This window comes from Nomascus leucogenys, chromosome 7b, assembly GCF_006542625.1.
Source record: "Nomascus leucogenys isolate Asia chromosome 7b, Asia_NLE_v1, whole genome shotgun sequence".
NCBI lineage: Eukaryota > Metazoa > Chordata > Mammalia > Primates > Hylobatidae > Nomascus > Nomascus leucogenys.
The window spans coordinates 10,881,622-10,905,607 of NC_044387.1; the positions used below are offsets into that span (position 1 = coordinate 10,881,622).

General features: G+C 52.9%; 1 protein-coding gene across 6 annotated transcripts in view; it reads right to left on the bottom strand.

Moving 5' to 3' along the window:
* CACNA1I (calcium voltage-gated channel subunit alpha1 I) overlaps positions 1–23,986 on the bottom strand; it is a 132,766-nt gene that overhangs the window by 68,835 nt on the left and 39,945 nt on the right. For all 6 annotated transcript variants that reach the window (XM_030815509.1, XM_030815507.1, XM_030815508.1 and 3 more), the window contains 3 exons: positions 22,882–22,993; positions 20,749–20,882; positions 2,132–2,229 (listed from right to left, as the gene is read on the bottom strand). In XM_030815509.1, the coding sequence (XP_030671369.1) occupies positions 2,132–2,229; positions 20,749–20,882; positions 22,882–22,993 (344 nt within the window). The remainder of the gene's footprint in view (positions 1–2,131; positions 2,230–20,748; positions 20,883–22,881; positions 22,994–23,986) is intronic.

The following is a 23,986-nucleotide window of genomic DNA, read 5'->3' on the forward strand; positions in this document are numbered from 1 at the left end:
CCCCCAGCGTTTTCTATTGTATTGTGACCTTGAGACCCCAGCCCCCAGGCCCTCTCTGTGCCCTACCCAAGCCAAGCCAGTCCCTCTCAGAACAAAGCAGGATTGGGCCACCCTCCAGACTCAGAAAGCTCTGCCACCCTCCTGGTCACCTTGCTCCACAGATATTCTGAAGCATGGCCTCTCCTGCCCCGCCAGGCCTGCCCAGACTGACCAATGCGTTCTGCAAGCCCAGGGTCAGGCCAGCCCCACAGGGCGCTCAGGATGGATGGACCACAGAGGTTGGCTGGGTGGGGTGGGTGACAGAGCCCCAAGGCCCCAGGGCTAGGAATTAGGGGAATGGGGACAGCACTGTCTGTGGAGGAGAAGCAGGTGCCAGGAGACCTGTACTCTTTGGCAGATGGGGAAACAGAAGCTCAGGCAGGGAAGAGAAGCAAGGGGTCAGACACAGCCAGGAAATAAGCTGGGCTGAGGACAAACAGAACTCTGTTCAGATTCCAGCTCTGCCGCTGAATTGCTGTGCGACTTTGTGTGAGTCACTTAACTTCTCTGAGCCTCCCACAGGTTGTTGAGCCATCAGATGTCAAGTTCCTGGACCATAGGAAGTGGGTAGATGCCTATAAAAGCCCTATGCAGCCAGGTGCAGTGGTTCATGCCTGTAATCCCAGCACTTTGGGAAGCTAAGGTGCGTGGATCACCTGAGGTCAGGAGTTCGAGACCAGCCTGACCAATATGGTGAAACCTCATCCCTACTAAAAATACAAAAATTAGCCAGGCATGGTGGCACATGCCTATAGTCTCAGCTACTCGTGAGGGTGAGACAGGAGGAGAATTGCTTGAACCTGGGAGGCAGAAGTTGCAGTGAGCCAAGATCGCACCATTGGACTCTAGCCTGGGTGACAGAGCTAGGCTCTGTCTCAAAAAAAAAAAAAAAAAAAAATCCTGGGAAGGCAGGCAGAGCCCTCGTCCTCTCCTTCCCCAATCTTCACCCCATCCCTAAAAGAGAGCAGTGAGGAGTCAGAAGACCTAACTGACTCCAGCCTTTGCTACTCACTGGCAGTGCGTCCCTGGGCAGGTAACCTCATGTCTCCAAGTCTTAGTTTTTTCATCTGTAAAATGGCAACAGCTCACCTCCCTCAGAGTGACTGTAAGGCTCAAAACAGGTCATGGACATGAAAACTCTACAAGGCTAGGCAGATGTCAGGGCTTATGGTTGCAAGATAACCTCTCTTAATACTAGGTGGGTGGGCAGGTGGATGGATGTGTGGGTGGACAGATGGATGGATGGACAGGTGGATGTCTGGCTGACTGTACAGACGGATGAATGGACAAATGGAAAGATGGCTAGAAAGATGAGCATATGGATGGATGGATGGATGGATGGATGGATGGATGGATGGATGGACAGGTGGATGGGTGGACAGGTAGATGGATGGACAGGTGGGTGAATGGATGGATGAGTGGATGGATGGATGGATGGGTGGGTGGATGGATGGACAGGTGGATGGGTGGACAGGTGGATGGATGGACAGGTGGGTGGGTGGATGGATGAGAGGGTGTTTGGGTGGGTGGGTGGATGGATGGATGGATGGATGGATGGATGGATGGATGGACAGGTAGATAGGTGGATGGGTGGATGGATGAACGGGTGGCTAGGCATATGGGTGAGTAGGTACATGGATCTGTGGTGGGTGAGTGACAGAGCTCAAATTCTAAGTCAGTCAGCACAAGTGAGAGAGTCAGGTTTCATTGCCCCAGTGAAATGTTCTACGATGTCCTCCTTCAAACTAAGCAGCTTCTTTTCCTATGGGTGCTCGCCTTGACATCCTATGAAGACCACTCCCCCATAAACCCTTTGTCCCTGAAAAGCCAGACTCCCCAGCATGCTCTCCAGGCTCTCCTGGGATTCAGAGGCATCGGGGCCACCTGCCAGTGTCTTCAGGCCCATGAGCTCTATGGGAGCAGGGCACATCTGTCCAGACACCGCAGGATCCCTGAGCACACCCGGGCCTCAGTCAGTCTTCTCCGAGTGGATGAAGCAGGGTGGGGGATGGGCATTGGCTAGGTAGGCCAGGGATGGGTTGGCCAGGGATGGATCAGCCAGGAATGTGTGGACAGGGTGGGGCTGACTCACTGGGCACGCGGTTGATGGCTTTGAGGGGCCTCAGGACGCGCACGGTGCGGATGGCTGACAGGTTGATGTTCTGAAGGTCCAGGGAGTATTCAACCATCCTGCAGAGAAAGGAGAGAGAGTGAGGGATGGTGCTGGAGGCCAGCTGGGGCCAGGGCCTGGGCCACAGCATTCTCCAGCCACCTGCGCACACCTGCCCGGACAGGGCAAGTAAAGACAGCAGTCAGATTTCCAGCTACACCCGGCCAACATGTGGCCTGGGGTTGGTGGCCCTTGTCTCCTCCTCTGTAAATGGCGCCAGTGACAGATGTGGGCAAGGGCTGAGAGGGTGAAGGGAGCACAGATGTTGGGCCCCCGCTGTGTGCCCAGCGCTGTGCCAGGTGGCTCCTGCCCTTCAGGCCCATCCTCCTGGCCCGTGGCCCATGTCAGCCCCAGCTTCCAGAGCAGCCTCTGAAAGCGGGAGGAACATCTCCTGCACCAAACAGCTCCACGCCCCACACTCCTTCCATGCTCAACTAGCCCTGCAGCTTTTTGGAGGCAGTTTGCCTCCTCCAGGAAGTCTTCCCAGATCTCCCTCAAGAGGCAGACTTCTGAGGTCCCTTCACAGTGGAAGCACAGCAAACCTCAGTTGGGGGGGACTGGGAGATGGGCCCGGCCTGCATTCCCAGGATGACCCCCCCTGCCCCCATCACCAGACCCTTCCCCTGGCACCTCCCACCCCAGGACTTCAGCGCTGCTGCCAGCTCCACCTGTCACCACCCATGTCACCACTGTCAGTAGGAAATGAAGGTTTTTCCTACATGCTGCACAAACCTGTCCGACTGTTGTGAAGCCGCCACCCCCTCCCGCTGCTTGAAGAGTCATTGAGTGAAAGCTCCATTCGTTCCCTGAAATGCCACCACCATCCATCCCCCACCCGCTGGAGTGCAGGCTCAGGCTCCTGCATGCGCGCATGCACACACACCTCCACACCTGTGTGCACACACGCACAGTCACACACCTGCATACACAGAGTCACATACACACACACAACCACACACCCACACACAGTCACACACGCACACAACCACACACCCGCACACACACAATCACACACCTGCACAGTCACACACGCACATAACCACACACTGCACACACACACACAGTCACACACAGGCACACAACCACACACCCGAACAGTCACACACCTTCACACAGTCACACACACGTACACAACCACATACCCACACAGTCACACACCACACGTCACACACAGCACACAACCACACACCCGCACACACAAGCACAAATACACACACACAACTGCACACCTGCACATACACACTCACTCCCTTCTTGGACATCCTCATACATGCACACTCCTACTCAAGCATAAATTCAGATGAGGGGGAGTGACCCAAAAAAGTGACAGAGACCTAGAGCTAGAGACAGAGACCTTGGGGACCTGAGGGGGAGGGAGGAAGGAGGGAAGGGGGAGCTGGCAGAGAGCAGGGAGGGAGGAGGGGGCAAGGAAGGAGCAGGAGGAGGGAAGAGGGGGTTGGGGGAGGGGCGGGGAGAGGAGGGGTGCGGTGGGCGGGGGGGCAGCAGCTAGGCAGAGAGAGTGAGGGCCGAGGGTGACCTGGAAGGGGCAGCGAGGGAGCGGGACTGCATGAGGATTCTGCGCGTGGGTGAGCCCAACTGTCATTTTCACATTTTGTAGAAAGAGCTCTCCAGGCAGCCGGGAGACACGTGTGACGGAGGGGCTGCGGGGGTGGCACACACAGGCACACAAACAGGCGCTGGCACCCGCGGGGCCCAGGACTGCCGAGTCCCATCGCAGGCAGCCAGGCCCAGCTCCAGCCAGCCCTCCCCACCATGCCCCACCCCCACAGACGCAGCCTCTCTTTCTCCTGCCTTGGTTCTCCAGATCCTGTGGGGGGCGGGGTGGGGGGAGTCCGTCCCTAGGGTGAGCTGGGAACCCCCCTCAGGCTCAGTTCATGCTTTGCTGGGCAAGCTGGAGGTGGGGGCTCCCAGCCCACACCAGACTGAACCCACCCACGTGCTGCCTTCCCAGAGCCCAGAGGGCACACCTGCCCAGCTCTGGCAGGCGCTCATCGAGGACTTGTGCCCATCCCCATGAAGCCTCGCCATGAAAATAAACAGATGCCTGAAAGATGGATGGGTAGACAGAAAAGTAAGGCTGCCTGAGACCCTACTGGGTGCCAGGCACTGTTCTCTTTACCTGTGGGAACCCATTTCAATCTCCACTCATTTGAGCGTGGGCACATTATTCTCTCCTGCCACAGCCTCCCTCCACTCCACCCCGGACCAGAGCAAGCCACATCCATGAGTGGCTCATTGAGAGAGCCCTTGGGACAACCCCCTGCTGGTCCCTAACTCCTCTCCCCTACACGGCCAGCAGGCTCCACCTTCCCCGCCCAGTGTAGGACAATTGGCTCTCAGTTAAGTGAGGACACCAACCATGGCCCCTGCCCCAAGATAGGCTGGGGGACAAGAATGCCCTCGTGCACAATTCAGCCCCTTGATAACAAAGAGTGTTTTATTTTTCTTTCTTTTCTTTTTTTTTTTTTTTTTTTGAGACAGAGTTTTACTCTTGTTGCCCAGGCTGGAGTGCAATGGCACCATCTCGGCTCGCCACAACCTCCGCCTCCCGGGTTCAAGTGATTCTCCCGCCTCAGCCTCCTGAGTAGCTGGGATTACAGGCATGCACCACCATGCCCAGCTAATTTTGTATTTTTAGTAGAGATGGAGTTTCTCCATGTTGGTCAGGCTGGTCTCGAACTCCCAACCTCAGGTGATCCACCCACTTTGGCCTCCCAAAGTGCTAGGATTACAGGCATAAGCCACCGTGCCCAGACGACAAACAGTGTTTTCTTACACTTTGTGTTTCTCTACAACAAGGGGTGGCAGGAAGAGACTGATCCCGGGGTCCTCAATGAGATACAAGTTGTGACTGGATGTCAAAGGGGGGCCCACGATGACCCAGTTAGTAACTTTAGGGTCTGAACACCTCCCAGACCCCAGCCTTGCCGCAGGAGGCTGATCAGACACGTGTGCTCTTGGCTCAGACTTGGGCAACCTCCCCGCCATCTGCCCCCATCTTGGAGGGGAACGGAGGCAGCCGCTGCCTGGCAGTGCATTTGAAGCTCCCAGACAATCTGAGCTGGTCCAAATAGGGCAGGCCTGGAGCAACACACTGGCCCAGCCCCTTTCCTTCACCCCATACATGACCCTCTGGGTCTTCAGCACGGGAACACACCTGCAGTCTATGCTTGTGGCAAACATTCCCCAAATTCCCCTGAGAATCCACCAGGTGCAGCCCTCAGACCCCGGCGAAAAGCTCCCCCAAGAAAACATTCCTGTAGAATCTGGTGTCAAGATCTTAGCTCTGAGCTTCCTGGCAACCAAGTCAAAAAAGGAAATGTGAATTACTGAGTTCTTAGCAGCATGAAAGATGTTGACACTGTAGATCCTTCCAGGGAATCCATTTGCTTAAATGTTTCTCCTGGGTCCTAACTCTCACTTCACTTCATGAACAATTTGCGGGTATTCTGCGGTGGCTGCATCTCCTGTCTGGGGGAATAAGACGGCATATAAATGCATTTAGTGAAGAAGAAAGATAGTAGCGGCACAGTGAAGAATCGGGTAGTTCTTACCCTTCTCTGAGCAGAAGAGGATAGAAAGGAGGACACAGGAGAAGGACGGGGAGAGAGGAGGGAAGTGGGAAGAGCACTTAGTTGGGAGGGAAGAATTGTGGGTTTAAGTCTCTGTCCTGGGAACCTCGCCGTCTTGACAATGACTCAATGCACCAATTGGCCCAACCTGGGACATCTTGCTAACAGTTCCACTCTCCCTGTCCTAGCCCGGATCACCCTCCCTCTGTCCCGACAGTGGCACAAGCCTCCCAATTGCCCTCCTGCCCCCTGCTTCCTCCCCCACAGCCCTTCCTCAGTCAGCAGAAATCTCCTAAACTCAGACCTAGCTGTGTCACTCCCACTTAAAACCCTCAGTGACTCCCCTTGCCTTCAGAACAAAGAGACCTTCGAGGGCCTCCATAATCTGGGCTCAGTCCATCTCCCCCGAGTCTCTGCTCACCCTAGGTGCCGTGTCAGGCATGAGCACCACGTCTCAATTTTTGCTGAGGGCCACCTGGGATGGAAGAAGCTATCTCCCTCCCCTTCTCCTCTTTCCACCCCAGTGACAGCCAAGACAGCTGGGACTTCCTGCCCACATTCCAAAAAGAGAAGGTAAGGAAGGGCCGCCTTGTGGGCTGACTCCCCTCAGGCCCCAAATAAGACATCGCTTACAGGAGTGAGAAATTAATTCCTAATTACACAGTTACTTTCTCACGCAACTTCAGTGTTAAAGTCTAAAAAAGAAATCAACAAAACCTCCCCACTACCTCCTGCCAGCTCCTAAGCGCTTAATTAGGTAAGTAATGTTGCTTTAAAGAGAGCGCTTCCATCCTGAAGTCGCCCCAGGAGGAGGTGGCTGTCTTCTGGGGAGAGGGGCTCCCGTGTGGTCAGGCTGGTAGAGGGGCCGTGCAAAGGAGGGCAGGGAGGGTGGACATCATTTCTTCCCAGCACCCGCTACTCCGACCTTATTCCTTGAAGAGCCTCCCTCCTTGGCTCCTGGCTCCTAGCAGAGGTCCAGAGACCCAGGCCTGGTCCACCAGAGGATCCCATGCCCCCAGCCGGGCCACCATGGTTGGTTCAGGATAGGCACATGATCCCAGGTGGGCCACAAAGGCAGCCCAGCCCATGAGCCGGGCTGCAGGGAAGAGGCCCTCTCCCTGGCTAAGCAGCAGCCTGCAAACCCAGAGGCCACCTTGGCTCCATACTGGCCTGAAAATTTTGCCAACACAAAGGAAGGCTGAAGCAAGAGCTGGAGAGAGGCGGGCTCCTGACCACATGCTTGGAGGACCTCCCTCCAGCTGAGCCCAGATCCCTGACCTACCCTCTGCTCTCCCCGGTTACTTGAGCCAGCACCTTCCTTTTGGGTTCTAGGTCCTGCTTGTACTGTGTTTCTGTCAACTGGAACTCAGGGTCCTGGCTGGTTTAGAAAGGTTATCTGAGCACTCACTACCTGCCACGAGCTTCATATCCCTTCCCTCAAGTACTTCTTTCTCGGTTGGATTACAGCACCCACTACAGATGAGGAAACTGAGACAGAAGGGGCCCATGTCAGGCCGGGCATGGTGGCTCATGCCTGTAAGCCCAGTACTTTGGGAGGGCAAGGCAGGTGGATCACCTGAAGTCAGGAGTTCAAGACCAGCCTGGCTAACATGGCAAAACCCCGTCGCTACTAAAAATACCAAAAAAATTAGCTGGGCATGATGGCGCACACCTGTAATCCCAGCTACTCAAGAGGCTGAGGCAGGAGAATCACTTGAACCCAGGAGACAGAGGTTGCAGTGAGCTGAGATTGCACCACTGCACTCCAGCCTTGGCGACAAGAACAAAACTCCGTCTCAAAAAAAAAAAAGAAGGGATCCATGTCCCACAGCCAGGTATCAAGGGACCCAGGAGCTCTGTGTGACCTGCCCCCTCTCCCACTGCATCAGTCACTGGCAAGGTCGGAGCAGGCCAGTGTCTCTAGCTCAGGAGCGTTACCCTCTGCTGACCAGGTAGGTGGAAGGCACAATGCCCACCACAGCACTCGGACCAGGGCCAGCATCCTCCAAGGCAGTGCTACCCGATGGTCAGAGTACAGAGCTGGGTTCCTATCCCAGCTCGCTGCTTGTGTGCCATGTGACTTTGGGCAAGTCACTGACCTGAGACGTGTTCATATACAGATCCAGTGCTCAGAACAGGGCCTCACACAAGGAACAGCCAAGAAATGTGAGCTATTATTGTATCGCAGCCTCAACTGTTACCTCAGCTCACACGCGCCCACGAATCACATGAGGCCCTCTCCAGACCCCACCCCCAGGCAGAGATGAGCTCTTCTGCCTGGTGTCCCACTGATCCTCTATGAGGGCACCTCTGGGCACCTGTCCCTGTTCCTCAGAGCAGGGGCTGGCTCAGAGCCCCTGCTGGGTCCCCAGTGTCCAGCCCAGGTTCTGACTTAGAGGCGGATTCCCTGTGCGAGTTTGTCAAACAAATAATTTGAGGGACAAGATCAGAAAAAAAGAAAAAAAAAAAAAAAAAGCTTGGAGCTGACAAGAAGCCACAAGAAATGACTGAGATTTAACATCTTTCCAGGAAATACCCCGCCCAGGAGATGATTTCTGTGTGTGGCTGATAAAAATAGGGTGTTTCCTCAATCTTCACAAGGGGCCCACGGGGGCTTTCTTAAAATGTGATTTAAGATGTAGCTAATGGAAGGGAAGCTGAGATGCTGGAAATCACAGATCATCTGTCAGGAGGCAGCTCTGTGATGACTCAGGCTTATGTTGGTTGATAACTAGACCACCAGCCATTGCCAATATCCGGGGACCCAGCACACAGTAGGTGTTCTGTGGAGGGATGGAGGGAAGGAGGGAGAAAAGGAGGAAGGAAATAATGGAGAGGATTTGGGATTAATGACATTAACCCTTGACTGTGGCCAGCACCTCATGATTTATGGGTCCTTTCACCCATTGCTATGGTCTGAATGTTTATATCCACTTAAAATTCATATATTGAAATTCTATCCCCCAAGGTGATGGTATTAGGGCCTTTGGGGAGGTGATTAGATCATGAAGGCAGAGCCCTCAAGAATGAGATTAGCACCTTTTTAAAACAGGCAAAGGGAAACTCATCCGCCCCTTCATGTGAGGACTCAAGTGAGGACTCAGTGAGAAGACTCATCTATAAGGAAGTGGCCCCCACCAGACATTGAATCTGCCAGCACCTTGATCTTGGACTTCCCAACCTCCAGAACTGTGAGGACTAGATTTCTGTTGTTTATGAGCCACCCGGTTTATGGCATTTTGTTAGAGCACCCCAAACAGACTAAGACACCTGTCTTAGTCCATTTTTTGCTGCTATAACAGAAGCAGAAAGACTGGATGATTTATTTTTTAAAAAGAAATTAATTTGGTTTACGATTCTGGAGGCTGGGAAGTCCAACATCAAGGAGCCGCATCTGGCGAGGGCTTTCTTGCTGTGTCATCGCATGGCAGAAGGGCAAGAAAGTGTGTGTGAGAAAGGAAAGGGGCCAAACTCGTCCTTTGTATCAGGAACCACTCCCATGATAACCATCCCACTCTCACAATAATAGCATTAATCCATCCACAAAGGCTGAGTCCTCATGACCTGGCCACTTCTTAAAGGTCCCACCTCTCAACTCTGTTGCACTTGGGATTAGGTTGCCAACACATGAACTATGGGAGACACATTCAGACCACAGCAACACCCATAGTTCCTCACACAAACCTATGAGGCCAAAGAACAGAGGTTATTAAGCCCAGCTGACTGATGCTCTGAAACCAACTCAGGCCAAGCTCAGAGTACAGGGAGGGTTTGGGGGAAGAGTGCTGGGTTGGCCACAAAGCTGAAGGATGGGCTGCAAAGACAGAACCCAGGCAGGTGGGAACCAGGGCAGCTTCGGGAACCTCAGTGGCAGAAGACCTGGACCTTCTGTCTCCAAGCCTCCATTCAGGTGACTTTACTCCAGTGGTTTATCTCTGGGTAGAGTTGCCAGATAAATAGAAGCTTCCCAGTTAAATCTGAGCTTCAGATAAACAATGAATAATTTTAGTGTATGCCTCATGATGTCTGCCTCCCGTGAAACTTAGCTCCATTACTCCAGAGTAGTCTTGGCAGCATGGCAGGTGGGAACGGCTGCTGGGAACCAGAGAGTGGGCTCTGTGTGGAGCAGAGATGCTTTCGGCTCTACCAGAGCCTGTGGGAAATGTTCCTCTCAGGGGACTCACCTCACTGCTTTCTGAGGGCTAGTGAGGCTTCCAAGTCCTCAGAGGCAAATCAACTGCTTGTATTTCAGCCTCTGGAAAGGTACAACCCCTTCATGTCATGGGTGAGCACGAGCCCTGGGGGCAGCCAGACCTGAGCAATCCCAGATCTGATCCATAAAGGCTGAGTGTGTCCTGAGGCAGGCTACCAGTCTCTCTGACACTCCATTTTCTCGTCTGCAAAATGGGGTTAACAATACTAATTTCTGGGGATTGTCAGGATGTAATGCCATCATGGGTGTAAAAGAGCCCAGCTCAGTCAGTTAATGACAGTTGATGGTAGGCCACCTAAACGGCTTGGTTTCCACCAGCCAAGGCGCCCTTGTGAACTCCAGGAGTAACAAGGCCTGGCCTGGGATCCTCCCTGTCCAGCATCCCTTTCCAGCCTCCCTGACCAGCCTCCCCACCCTCAGCCATGTGATAGGGGCACAGCTGACACATCCTGCCAGGGCTGAGCCTTCACTTCCGTCTGGCCTATAGGAGCTCTGCCCACCCCCCCTCAGTGATTGGCTTAGGGATGAGCACATGCCCCACACGAGCCAATCCAAGCCAAAGAGGCTCAGTTCCAGGACTGGTTGGAACTGCTAGGAAAGGTGCGTCTGAACTGGAGGGAGTCAGCTCTGAGCCCCAAGCTGCCTGCCACCACCCTGCCACCATGAGAGCTCCAGGGATGGAAGTCAGCACAGACTAGCAGAGCTGTGGAATAGGCGTACACATCATCTAGAGACATCTTTCAGAATTCTAGAGCAAACGGGCCCTGAAGCTGGAGACCTCTTGGCTTTTCAGTAGAGGAGACGGTTGACTCCCTTAAACCACGTTCAGAGTTTCTGTCCCATGTAACAGAGATAGTCCTTCCTGATTCATGATTGACTCGTGTCAGGCACCTCAGCCCGTGGCCAGAGAATCTCTGGTGACTTCCCCCAACATCACACATGGCAGCTACCATTCTATTTCCATGGAAACGAGCCTCCACAGTGACCATCACCCTCTCTCCCACCCCATCCCATATGCAAATGAGAAAAACACACTAAGGTTCCTACTGGAACCTTACCCGGTCCACGCCCACCCAACGGCAGCTCAGCTTAAAGAAAATGGCTCCAGATATCCTCTCCCTAGCTCTTTCGTGCCTGGGTGCAACAGACAGGAAACAAACATGTAATGATGCCTCCACGGCTCTGGGGACTTCAGGATGATGACTAGCCTTGGCCCTGCCCTCCGAGCACACAGTGCATCTGAGCATCCACAGCCGCAGGGCAGACAGATCTGTAAGTCCGGGATAGATCAGAGTGTAAAGTCAATGACAACACCAGAAAGGTGCCCTGGGCTTCAAGACATTCGGAGGTCTTCCCTTACCTACCAATAGTGCACACAGAGTTGTGCAGGAAGGCCAGCTCCAAAGGCTTCTGGGCATCCCAGTGATTGCCTTCTGATCCCCGTGACCACAGCAGGATCTGCTGACAGGCGCTGGGCTCCATGGAGCTTGCATAGGTTGGTATTGACGTTAGAGATCTCAACAGAACCCTGCCCCTGCCCAGCCAGCGCAGGGAGAGCTCCAGAAGCTCTAACCAGGGCTTGGAGACATGGTAGAGCCACGGCTTTGGCAGAGGGTGGGTGAAGAAACTGAGGCTTGAGGAGAGGAATGTGGCTGACTCGGAGTGCCCCCATGATGTGCATTCTCTCTCTTGTGATCTTGCCTGAACCCAAGGAACAACTCTTGTTTGATTTAGCCAAGTTCAATGATGCTTTCTGCTTTCCTAGCCTTGCTGCCACTCAGGTGTCCATCAGACCCAGTTCTGGCCAAATGCACTAGGGAAGGGAAGGATCCCGGAAAGAAAATCTCATTTTCCTGATCCAAGTGGACATGTCCTGTCACTCTTCACCCTTCCTTCCTGTCTTTAATTCAGACATGACACCCACAGCTTCACCAGCTGCCTTGTGACCATGAAAGAAAGGCCTGGAAAATCACAAGGATGTCAGCCCCCACACTGCAGAACTATCACCAGTAACCAGAACTTTGTGTTATGTCAGAAAAAAACGGATTCAGGATTTGCCTGAGCCACTGTTGGTTGGGTTTTCTATTACTTGCAGCCAAATGCATCCCTGACAAATACACCCAGCAAGTCACACTGGACCAGGACCGAATCCTAGCTGGTGGAGCTAAGCTCCCTGGGTTCAACTCCTGACTCTGCCCCTTACCAGCCTGTGACCTCAGGCAAGTTATTCCTGTCACTGCCTCATCTGTGAGGTGGAACTGACCGCAGCCCTCATAGGGCTTGTCTGACCATTCAACAGGATAATGCACAGTGTTAGCACTCAGCAGTCGGCATCCTTATTTTTATCACACTCCTAGAGGAGGCATCAGAGAATTAAATTACCTTTGCCTTTTAAAGGCACTGATGGGGCACTTTGGAAAAAAGGAACTCTCAGCCAGCAACCTCAGCAGGGACATACCTGCCTGATCTTTCTAGAAAGCCCTAGCCCAGAGCTGAGGAACAATTCTTAGTGGCTTTTTGTTTCCCAAGAGTCTGTAAGAGTCAGGGTGGAGAAGCTGTTCCCAGCATGCATTCCAGAGACCATGTTTCCAGGGTACAATAAATCAATAAATTTTTTTTTCTCTTTTCTTTTTTTTTTGAGACAGGATCTCACTCTGTCACCCAGGCTGCAGTGTAGTGGCGCCATCTTGGCTCACTGCAACCTCCGCCTCCCAGGCTCAAGCAATCCTCCCACCTCAGCCTCCTGAGTAACTGGGACTACAGACACACACATTTTTTTTTTTTTTTAGCTGTGGTTTCACCTTGTTGCCCAGGCTGGTCTCAACCTTCTGAGCTCAAGCGATCCATCCACCTCGGCCTCCCAAAGTGCTGGGATTACAGGCAAGAGCCACTGCACTCAGCCCAGGATACAAGTCCTAACCCAGCCTCTCCTTCTCACCCTCTAGCCAAGGTGCTAAGTTACTAATATTACTTTATGAATACTATTAATGATCATAGAAATTCTTTTTTAAAAAATGTTTTAAAGAGATGGGCTCTCGCTTTGTTGCCCAGACTGATCTCTAACTCCTGGGCTCAAGATATCCTCCCACCTCAGCCTCCCGAGTAGCTGGAACAATTGACACACACCACTGGATTTGGTGATCACAGAAGATCTTTTTTAGAGACTGAGTCTCACTCTGTCTCCCACGCTGGAGCATAGTGGGGCAATCTTGGCTCACTGCAACCTCTCTACCGCCCGGTTCAAGCTATTCTCCTGCCGCCCAAACAGCTGGGACTACAGGTGCACGCCACTACGCCCGGCTAATTTTTGAATTTGTATTTGTATTTTTTTTTTTTTTTTTTTTTTTTGGAGATGGAGTTTCACTCTCATTCCCCAGGCGGGAGTGCAGTGGCGTGATCTGGGCTCACGGCAACCTCCGCCTCCTGGGTTCAAACAGTTGTCCTGCCTCAGCCTCCCGAGTAGCTGGAATTACAAGTGTCCGCCACCACACCCAGCTAATTTTTTTGTGTTTTTAGTAGAGACAGGGTTTCACCATGTTGGTCTCAAACTCCTGACCTCAGGTGACCCACCTGCCTTGGCCTCCCAAAGTGCTGGGATTACAGGTGTGAGCCACTACACCTGGACTAATTTTTGTATTTTTAGTAGAGATGGGGTTTCACCATGTTGGCCAGGCTGGTCTCAAACTCCTGATCTCAGGTGATCTGCCCACCTCAGCCTCCCAAAGTGCTGGGATTATAGGCATGAGCCACAGTGCCCAGCCAATCACAGAACTTGTTACATAGAGTCCCCACTGTTCTGTTCACAAAGTACTTCTACCTGTCATGAGAATTACTCAAATCCTGCACACAGATGCAGAGATGGAGCCCTCCCTATCTCTCTTTCCCTTCCTGCGGTTCCCAGACTGGGAATCATAACCTCTACCTTTCAGTGCTCCTGATTAGAGTCTGCTGTGACAGTAGAATGAGCTGTAGTTTCTCCATAGGTGACCCACAGACCACATCAGGGCCACCTGGGTGGGCGTTTGGTTAAAATGCAGATTTCTAGGCTCTGCCTGCCTGCTGGTAGTGGATCCCTGAGCTAAGGCCAGAAATCTGCTTTTTAACACATTCCCCAGTGATCCTGCTGCTCCCTGACGTTGGAGGAGCATTGAGAAAGGGTGAAAGGCTGTGCATGTGTTTGGGGAGTGGGGCAGTTCCCATTCCTGGTCTGTGCACACCCTACCCTCAGCTGTTCCATTCTCCACACAGTCAGAAGCTTTCGAAGTCTTTCATATGTAAGGCGCCTCCTGTTCTCTGTACTCATCCAAGACAGGGCCCACATCAGCCATGTCTTTGGCAAGCCTCATTCTGGAGAGGTCCCAGTAGCCTCACCTTCCACCCCTGGCTCATCCCCAGAGACCAGACATCAGAATTCTTGGGGAAGCTTTTAACAGAAGTGCCCAGGCCCCTCCCCACAAGTGGCAATGGCCATTTTGTTTCTGGTTGGGGGAGGAGATAGAATTACCAGCATAACGCACCAAGGGAGATACAATAGATAAAGAACGTCTCAAGTTCAGCAAGAATGTGATTGAATAGTTCATGACCTCCTAATGGATAGAGGCAGAAAAGTGTAGCTTAAATGATCAGACAAAGAGTTAGGATTGGCCAGACATAGTGACTCACGCCTGTAATCCCAGCACTTTGGGAGGCCGAGGAGGGTGGATCACTTGAGGTCAGGAGTTCAAGACCCATCTGGCCAACATGGTGAAACCCCATTTCTACTTAAAATACAAAACTTAGCCAAGCATGGCAGTGCATGCCTGTAATCCCAGCTACTCGGGAGGCTGAGGCATGAGAATTGCTCGAACCTGGGAAGCTGAGGTTGTAGTGAGCCAAGATGGCGCCACTGCACTCCAGCCTGGGCAACAGAGAGAGACCCTGTCTCAAAAAATAATAATGAATAAAAAAGTTGGGTTCAACCAAACACAAATAGAGATGATGACGGGGGCTTTGTCACACACTGGAAGAGTCTAGTGCGGTGCCACAGGACTCACTATCCTGAGCTGTGCGAGTATAGGAAGTGCATGGAATGAGTGGCTGCCTCAGGACTCCAAGAGGCCACGGTGAGACGAAATCAACAGCAGTAAGTGCAAAGTTTGTCACGTGGGTTTTAAAAATCACCGACTTTTAGTTCCAGGGTGGGAGAGACCTGGTTTGGAGAGTGAACATGACTTGATGGCAAAAGGGAGCATGGCCACTCCCCAGGTCACCGCAATCCCACACTTCAATGGGGCGAGGGCAGCCCATTCTCTCTACCCCATAAGCTGTCATTGGGAGGGTGGGATCCCGTTCTCCTACCAGGGACAGAGACAGCCTGAAGCGAGTCCAGTAGGTGAGGGATGAACGCTGTCCTTTGACAAACAGTGGGAGGGCTGGGGACATTTCATCTGGAAGGGGAGACTTGAGGAGGACAGGAACCGCCCCCCAACTTCTGAAGGAAGACTGTGAGTTTGTCAGTGACACCAACCCTGCAGCCTCTGGCCTTGCCTGTGCAATCAAGCCCTGCCCCTTCTCTGGCCTCATCTCTTAGCATCCACCCCACAGAAACCCTGGGCTCCAGCATCGCCTGTCACTCACCTTTCCCTTCCTCATGCGCCCCCTCAGGTCTCCTGCATGCTTCCCCCTGCCTGAAACTCCCTTTCCCCCAGCTCTCTGACTGGCCAGCTCTTACCTACCCCTGGTCTGTCCCTCAGGGTGACATACAGTGACACCCCCCAATCAAAAGCAGGGCCCCATTCCATGACCTGATGGCCCTCTATACTTCTTGACAACAGCATGGATCCCAATTTAGACTTTAGCTGTGGTGATGTGTTTTATTTCTGTTTTCCAAACTGAAAGTTCCATGAAATCACAAAGGGCGTGTCTTGTTCATCTTCGTGCCCCCACTGCTCTGCACAAGGCCTGGCATGTAGTAGATGCTCAATAAAGGTCGATTTAGTGAATGAATGAATGAATGAATGAATGGTACCATCCAGTGGGAGCCACAGGAAGATCAGTTTCAGCTCCGTGAAAGAAAGAGCTTTCTAGTGCATTCTGATGTCCTAGTTTGAGACCAGCCGCCTGGTGAGGCACTGCACTCCCTGCAGGGGCAGCCTGGGAACAGAGGCAGGCCCCAGTCTCAGACACACCTGCCATGAGGGTTACACCAGATACGGAGATGAAGGCCGTGACCTCTAAGGAACCTTCCAACTCGGAGGTGCTATGTCTGCCACCACAGCTTGAAGAAAGAGCTAGTAATTAGTTTGCAGAAGGGGAGGTAGAGGAAGGGAGGAAATAGGCCGGTTACTCGGGAAACAGAACATTTATAGCACCAGACCTGGGTAGGTCTCGGCGGATGGGTGGGTGTCTCTGGGGACGGGTCTTGGGTGGGAGGGGGACTGGAGGGCAGGGCTCTGGAGCCAGGGTTGTGACTCCCCGTCCTGTCCTCTCCACCCACGCCGTCCCTGGGCACAAAGGATGGGAACACCCTTGAGCACAGGGTGGTCCTGTTCACCTGAGTTCCCGAATCCAGCACATAGCTGGGCAGTGAAAGTGCTCATGACTCTAGCAAAAAAGTCAGCTGAGCATGGTAGCTCACAGCTGTAATCCCAGCGCTTCAAGAGGCCAAGGTGGGAGGATCACTTGAACCTAGGAGGTCACATACTGAGACTTTGTCTCTACAAAAAAATTAGAAAGTAAAAAAAAAAAAAATTAGCCGGGCATGGGGCATGTGCCTGTAGTCCCAGCTACTTGGGAGGCTGAAGTGGGAGGATCACCTGAGTCCACGGAGGGCGAGACTGCAGTAAGCTGTGATCGCACCACCACACCCAGCCTGGGTGACAGAATGAAACTGTCTCAAAAAAAGTCTCCTTTGCATCTATCCCTCAACCAGGACCACCTACATCATTGTGGGGCTTGGTGCAAAGTGAAGATGGAGGGCCCCTTGTTCATAAATGATTAAGAATTTCAAAATAGTGACAGCAGAGTATGGACCCAAAGGTGGGGCCCTGTGTGACTGCACACATTGCATGTCAGCCCCATGCCCAGCCCTCCCTGATTTCCCAAGGATGCTGGCCTGCAGACCTCACCTCATCCAGCCCCCAACTCGAGGACCAAGAGAAGATGTCAAACTGAGCTCGCCACGATGCTGAAGCTAGGCAGCTCTTCACTCTGCTCAGCTTAGAGCCTCATCGTCTTTATTTATAAATATGAGCAGACAGGAAAGAATCGCTAAGCAATACACAATGCTTCAAGTCAAAAGGGCAGCGTGGGGGTGCCCATGGGAGTCAGTCAGTGGAGCCAGCAGAACAAATGACTTCCCTGAAACAAGAGTTAGGAAAAATTATCCTAGAACTTGGAAATACGGCAAAAGGAGGGCGCTATTTTTCACAATGTCATTGTGAAGCATAATTTAACAGGGCATTTAAAGATTATTTCATTATCCAGGGAGAATATACCTTTGTTTGATTCACAATTTCCTTTTCACTAAAGATCTGGATGCTGTGAAATTACATTTTAACTTGTAGATTTTTATCTGGCAGAGATGTATGTGATTTCTGCCCAAAAGATAACTCCAAAGGTTATGGTTTATTACCCTGTAGGTTATTAACCAGCTTTGACTCTAATCTCACTTTCTTCCTACATTCTTTCTCCAATGTCTGTTTTCCTAATTCTGCTGATTACCATCTGCTGAGTCCCTACTCCTTAACGAGCTGGATAAATCTGCCGTATACGTTCATTCTAAGATTTGTGTAAGGGTCACTTTTTTTACCTTTTCAGAAATTATACTTTGAAACAGCGTTACTTCCAGAATCATGAAAAGACTTTTAAGAAGCCTAATTAGTATATAAGGAGATTCAGGTGAATATTGTATTTATAAAACAAGAGCAGGCATCCATAAAACAAGAACAGGCACAAGGTACTCTGAAAAACAAGAAATCCAAAAATAAGAAGTGTTCTTGAGAATTAAAAAGACACTGAGGAAAATGAATTATTCCATAGGGGCAGTAAATAGGGGAAAGGACATTGCTGAAAAGCCCACTTGTGATTCAGAAGCCCAAGTCAAAGATTTCTCTCATATTACAAACAAAATCTGTGAAAGAAAAGGGGAAAGGCATGGACAACAGATAGAGGACAGAAACATCTATATAACATGAATTCCAGAAGGAGACAGCAGAGAATAATGGGCCATAGCCAAAGAAGAGATGGAAGAACTTTCTCCTGAGATGAAGGAAAGCATGAATCTTTTTTTTTTTTTTTTTGACAGGGTCTTGCTTTGTTGAAGACTAGAGTGCAATGGCACGATAACTGGTCACTGCAGCCTCAACTTCCTGGGCTCAAGGAGCCCAGCCTCCAGCCTCAGCCTCCTGAGTAGCTGGGACCACAGGAGTGCACCACCACACCCGGCTAATTTTTTATTTTTTGTAGAGATGGGGTCTCACTATGTTGCCCAGGCTGGTCTCAAATTCCTAGGCTCAAGGAATCCTCTTGCCTCGGCCTCCCAAAATGCTGGGATTACAGGGGTGAGCCACTGCACCTGGCCAAAAGCACCAGTCTTGAGTTCTCTAAGGTCCCACTTAGATCTTCCCTAGAGAAAGGTCTGATTCTGAAGGTAAAGAGAAAAGCCCACAAGCTTCTAGTCAGGAAAAAGAAGGTCATCTTCCAACAAAGAGGAACCAGATCTGTACTGGACTCACCTGCAATACTATAATGTAGGTTTGAATGGCAGGATGTGTGCAGTGTTCTGACTCTACAACAGCACAAATAACTGTCCACACTCAAGGATCAAAGGAATATATGTTTGGACAGGCAAGACTGAAAAATGACACTATCCAAACACCTTTTCTTTAAAAAAAAAAAACTACTTAAAGATGTTCTCCAGCCAAACCAGAATAAGAATGAAAATGAAGAACGTGACTAAGAGGAGGATACAGTGCTCAGGAAACCACAGGAAACCAGAGTAGCTGCCATACAGGCCTAAGTGACTGTTGACAATGTGTTCGTAAAGCTGAATACGGTGACTGAGAGAAGATGCTTAGAGGCCAGGTGCGGTGGCTCACACCTGTAATCCCAGCACTTTGGGAGGCTGAGGTGGGAGGATAGCTTGAACTCAGGAGTTCAAGACCAGCCTGGGCAACATAGTGAGACCCTGTCTCTATAGAAAAGAAAAGAAAAATTAGCCAGGGTTGGTAGCACATGCCTGCAGTCCCAGCTACTCAGGAGGCTGAGGTGGGAGGATCCTTTGAGCCTAGGAAGTCAAGACTGCAGTGTGTGGTGATTGCATCACCACACTCCAACCTGGGTGACAGAGTGAGACCCTATCTCAAAAAAAGAAGGAAGGAAGGAAGGAAGCAAGGAAGGAAGCAAGCAAGGAAGGAAGGAAGGAAGGGTGAAAGAGAGAGGGAAGGAAGGAAGGAAGGAAGGAAGGAAGGAAGGAAGGAAGGAAGGAAGGAAGGAAGGAGGGAGGGAGGAGGAAGGGCGGGTGAAAGAGAGAGAGAGAAGGAAGGAAGAAAGGAAGGAAGGAAGGAAGGAAGGAAGGAAGGAAGGAAGGAAGGAGGGAAGGAAGGAGAGAAAGCGAGAGGGCAAGCAAGCTTAGAAGAGGTGTAACTTTTTTAAAACCCTATTGAAACAAATCACCTCACTTCAGAACATATCTGTGGAATTTAGCAGATACTTGATGGGATTCTCACACCCTGATTGCCCATCTCAGCCATGCATCTACTGAATCAAAAAGGTCACACCTCCTCGATAGCATTCTACACACAAGGTCACACACATACACTGACACACACACTCACACATCCTCTCTCGCACACACACTTACAGCCTCCAGCCGCCTTCTCTCTCCTCTGCCCTAATAACGACCCACTCCTGGGCATGGTTAATGTCTCCTCATCCTTCAGCTCTCCCGTGTCACCTCCTCAGGAAGTCCCCAGCTTGGCTCAGTCGAGCTCCTGTGTTAAATGCTCCCAGCAAACTGCATGCTTTGCCCAGTGCCCTGGTCCCCGTGTGTGAAGGTACGCCCATTGGCGTAGCAGGTGGGTGCCTGCCCAAGACAGGAGTAGGAAGGACAAGGCTTCTCATCTGGCTTGCTCTCCTCCTTGCCCCCAGCAGCTAGGACGGCGCCAACACTGGGGAGCAAGTTGTTCAGTCCCTGGTTGGTGGATGAATGCATGGATGGGTTTGACCCAGGAAAGCAGGCACAAGGCCCAGAGCAAGGTCCGAGACGCTCCAGACGGGCTCAGCTGTAACCAGGCCTGTCCCTGACAGCAGCTTGTGTCTTGGTAGAAATAACCACAGTCTGGAGTCAGACAGTGCTTGAGTCTGTGCTGGGTCTCTGGCGTGATGAGAGATCCAGGATAGCAATCCTAACAGCTAGCATTTATTGGGTGCTCATTTTGACGCAGCTACTATTATTATTCCCCTTTTCAGATGAGGAAATGAAAGCTTAGAGAGCGTCAGTGGCTCTCTCAAGGTCATATCGTTAATTAGCATAAACACACCCAGTATCCGCTGGCAGTGCTGGAGGACGCACAGCTTAGGAAGGGTGGAAAGAATGTCTGTCTGTCCATCATTCCTCCCAGCCCAGGGGTCCAGGAGGGTCCCACGCATCACCGTGATCCCACTTCGTTGTCATCAGCAAGAAGCCCTGGATTCTCTCAATTATGCCTGGTGTGCACCAGAGGCTAGGACCTGCCTTGGCGGGCGCTACCTACCCTGCCATGACGATGAAGAAATCCAGGCGGTTCCATGTGTCCCCGAGGTAGCACTTCTTGCCAAAAATCCCCAGGGCCACCATCTTGAGCACCATCTCCATGGCAAAGAAGATAAAGATGAAGTCATCAAAGACCTGCAGGGGCAGGAGGAGGGAAGCAAGGGACAGGGTGAGGTTGTGGAGCAGGGCCCAGGGGTTGCAGCCACAATGTGAGGTGGGGACACCGCATGGATGCAAGGGGCCTGGGAAATACCCGGAAACTCCTCCTGGGCGGGAAGAGAACCTCTTCAGTGATCCCAGTCCAATGCAGTCATTTCATAGATGAGGAGACTGTGGCCCAGAGAGGGGAATGAGTTTGCCCAAGGTCATACAGCCCGTTCTATCTGTTCCCTAAGCCTGGGAACAGATAGAAGAGCCCCAGGTGGGGGCGGGGTGAGGGGCCGTCCCATATTCTCCCTAATAATTACCAAGCACTGGCTACATACTTGACCCCCATTCTCTCTCCTAATTCTCCCAAGGACCCCATGGGTAGCCACATTTTACAGATGAGGAAACAGAGACTCAGAGAGGTTAAGCAACTTGCCCCACAGGTCACACAGCAGATAAGTGGCAGAACCAGGATTGAAACTCTGGTGGATCTGACCCCAAAGCCCCCATGGAAGGAGCTGTCTCAAAGTAGCCCCCAGGCACAGGCCTCAGTGTTGCCTTTCTCTGCCCACAAAGGAGGCTATGAGATTATGCTTCCTGAGGGCGGGGACTGGGTGGAATTCCGGTTTCCAGGATTAGTGAGGGCTGCAGCCAACTCAATTCAACAAACAGTTGCCACATACCTACTGTGTGCCAGGGCTAGGCCAGTGGTGAGGACACAGAGGTGCTTGTTCGGTGAACTCACCATGAGGCTAACCAGGCCTGGGGCCCGGGGCTGCTGAGGAGTTTGTTACCCACTCGGACCCCAGACCCACCCAGAAATTCTGCTTCAGCAGGTCTGAGATGGGGTCAGGGGTCTGGATTTTTACCAAGTGCCCGGGGAGACTCTGGCCCAGTGCTGCCTGGGAGCTACTGAGTCCTACAGAAACTCAAGAGGCAGAGGCCGGGCGCGGTGGCTCACGCCTGTAATCCCAGCACTTTGGGAGGCCGAGGCAGGCGGATCACGAGGTCAGGAGATCAAGACTGTCCTGGCTAACACGGTGAAACCCCATCTCTACTAAAAATACAAAAAATTAGCCAGGTGTGGTGGCGGGCGCTTGTAGTCCCAGCTACTTGGGAGGCTGAGGTGGGAGAATGGTGTGAACCCGGGAGGCGGAGCTTGCAGTGAACCGAGATCGTGCCACTGCACTCCAGCCTGGGGCGACACAGCGAGATTCCGTCTCAAAAAAAAAAACCCAAGAGGCAGAAAGCAATGCCTCCCAGGAGGAATCTGGCTCTCCCAGGGAGAGGCACCGAGTGTTTCCACATCTGTAAAATGGGTACAACCCTAATATCTGTGCTACCCGTATACATGCTCTGCATGGGGTTATGTCAGATACCAAAGGTCAAGCCCCACCCCAGGACCTCAAGAGATAACGGAATGTGAAACCAGAGGCCCGCTCCTAAAGGGTGTCTAGGGCGGGGTGTGAACTCGGCCTCTAGTTCAAGAGCACGGGGGAGGAAGTGCAGGTTGTAGGCAGAGGAGAGTCGGGGTCACTGTGCTTTGCAGGTGTGCATGCGGGGGGTGCAGGAGAAGGCTGGGTGGGAGAAGATTGAGGCCTGGACTAAGGTAGAGGCTCCAAGGTGGAGAGGAGAGATAAAGGGAAGAGAGGATCCGAAGGGTAATAGGTAAGACCAGGTGGGAGTGAGGAAGGATCAGCCGAGTGAGTGCGGCTGGTGGAGGCTGAGTGCGGCAGCGCTCGGTAGGGCAGTGCAGGATGGGAAAGGGCACGGAGCAGGGGCGGGGCATGGAGTGGGCGGGGCAAGGCAGGACAGGGGCGGGGGTGTGGAGTGGGCGGGGCATAGGCTGGGTCCTGGAGGATGAGGGCGGGGCGGGCAGTGGGGCGGGGCGGGGCGGGGCGGGCAGTGGGGCGGGGCGGGGCGGGGCGGGCAGTGGGGCGGGGCCCGGCGGGGCGGGGCGGGCAGTGGGGCGGGGCGGCCGGCTCACCTGCAGGATCTTGCAGCGGTCCGACAGGCAGTCCATGTCGTCGCACGGCTGGTACATGCCAAGTGTCACGCAGTTCAGCAGGATCACCAGCATGCTGACACATTCAAACCACGTGCACACCAAGTCAAGGACAAAGCAGCAGGTGGGACCACCCGTGGGGGCTGGGGTGCACCCTAGAGTGTAATACCCTCAACCCACCACACACACAGGCATACACCCCATTCCTCATTCTTCTCCCTCTGGGTGCCATCCCTGAAACAGCTCAAAGCCCATGGCGCCAGTCTGCCCCCATCACAACAGACACGGCCATATGCGCCAAACCCACCAGGCCCCCAGTTGCAGGACCCCACTCCTTGCCCCAGCCCGAGAGCTCCCCTCAGGCCCAGGGAAGGGAGAGGTTCCCGGAAGCCTGGCTGTCAGGGAACTCTGGGCTATCCCAGCCTCTCCACCCCAACTACCACCCTCTGCCTGTCACTGCCTCCCTTCTCTGAGCACCTTTCCCTCCCGTGACCCATGCTCCCTCCGTCTCTGCCAAGGCCTGGGTCTGGAGCCCGCAGAGGGCCCTCCAGTGGGGCTGAGATTGGCTGGATGGCCCCGTCCTTCTCTCCTTGCCCACTGCCAGGATTAGGACTCAGGTAGGGCTCATCACCTAACTCCAAAACACCCGTACCAAGCCCAGCCCTGGCCTGCACCACATGGGGTGGGGCTGGGCCCCCTCAGTCCTGGCCAGGCAGAAGGTCTCCTGCCACAGAGGGGATCCAGAGCCGGCCGTGAACCTGGCCTTGGGCAGGGCCTCTGGGAACAGCTTGCGGCTGGGGTGAATGGGCTCCCCTCCTGCACCTGGCCAGGCTGCTCTCCTCCACTGCTGAGAGCCCCTCCACGAATGCCCTCCTCCCTCCCCCCCAGGCCAACTCCTACCCATCCTTAGAATACAGCCGGCAGTGTACAGTCCCGCCACTCTCAATCCTCCCAGTCACAGGACCAGGGAGGTCGGGCCTCAAGGAGCTCAGGGCTGTGTCACTCCCAGCCCCTGCCTGTCATACCAATGAGAAATCCGAAGCCTGCTCAGATCTCCCCAACTGGCATCTCCAGTTGACTGAGTCCC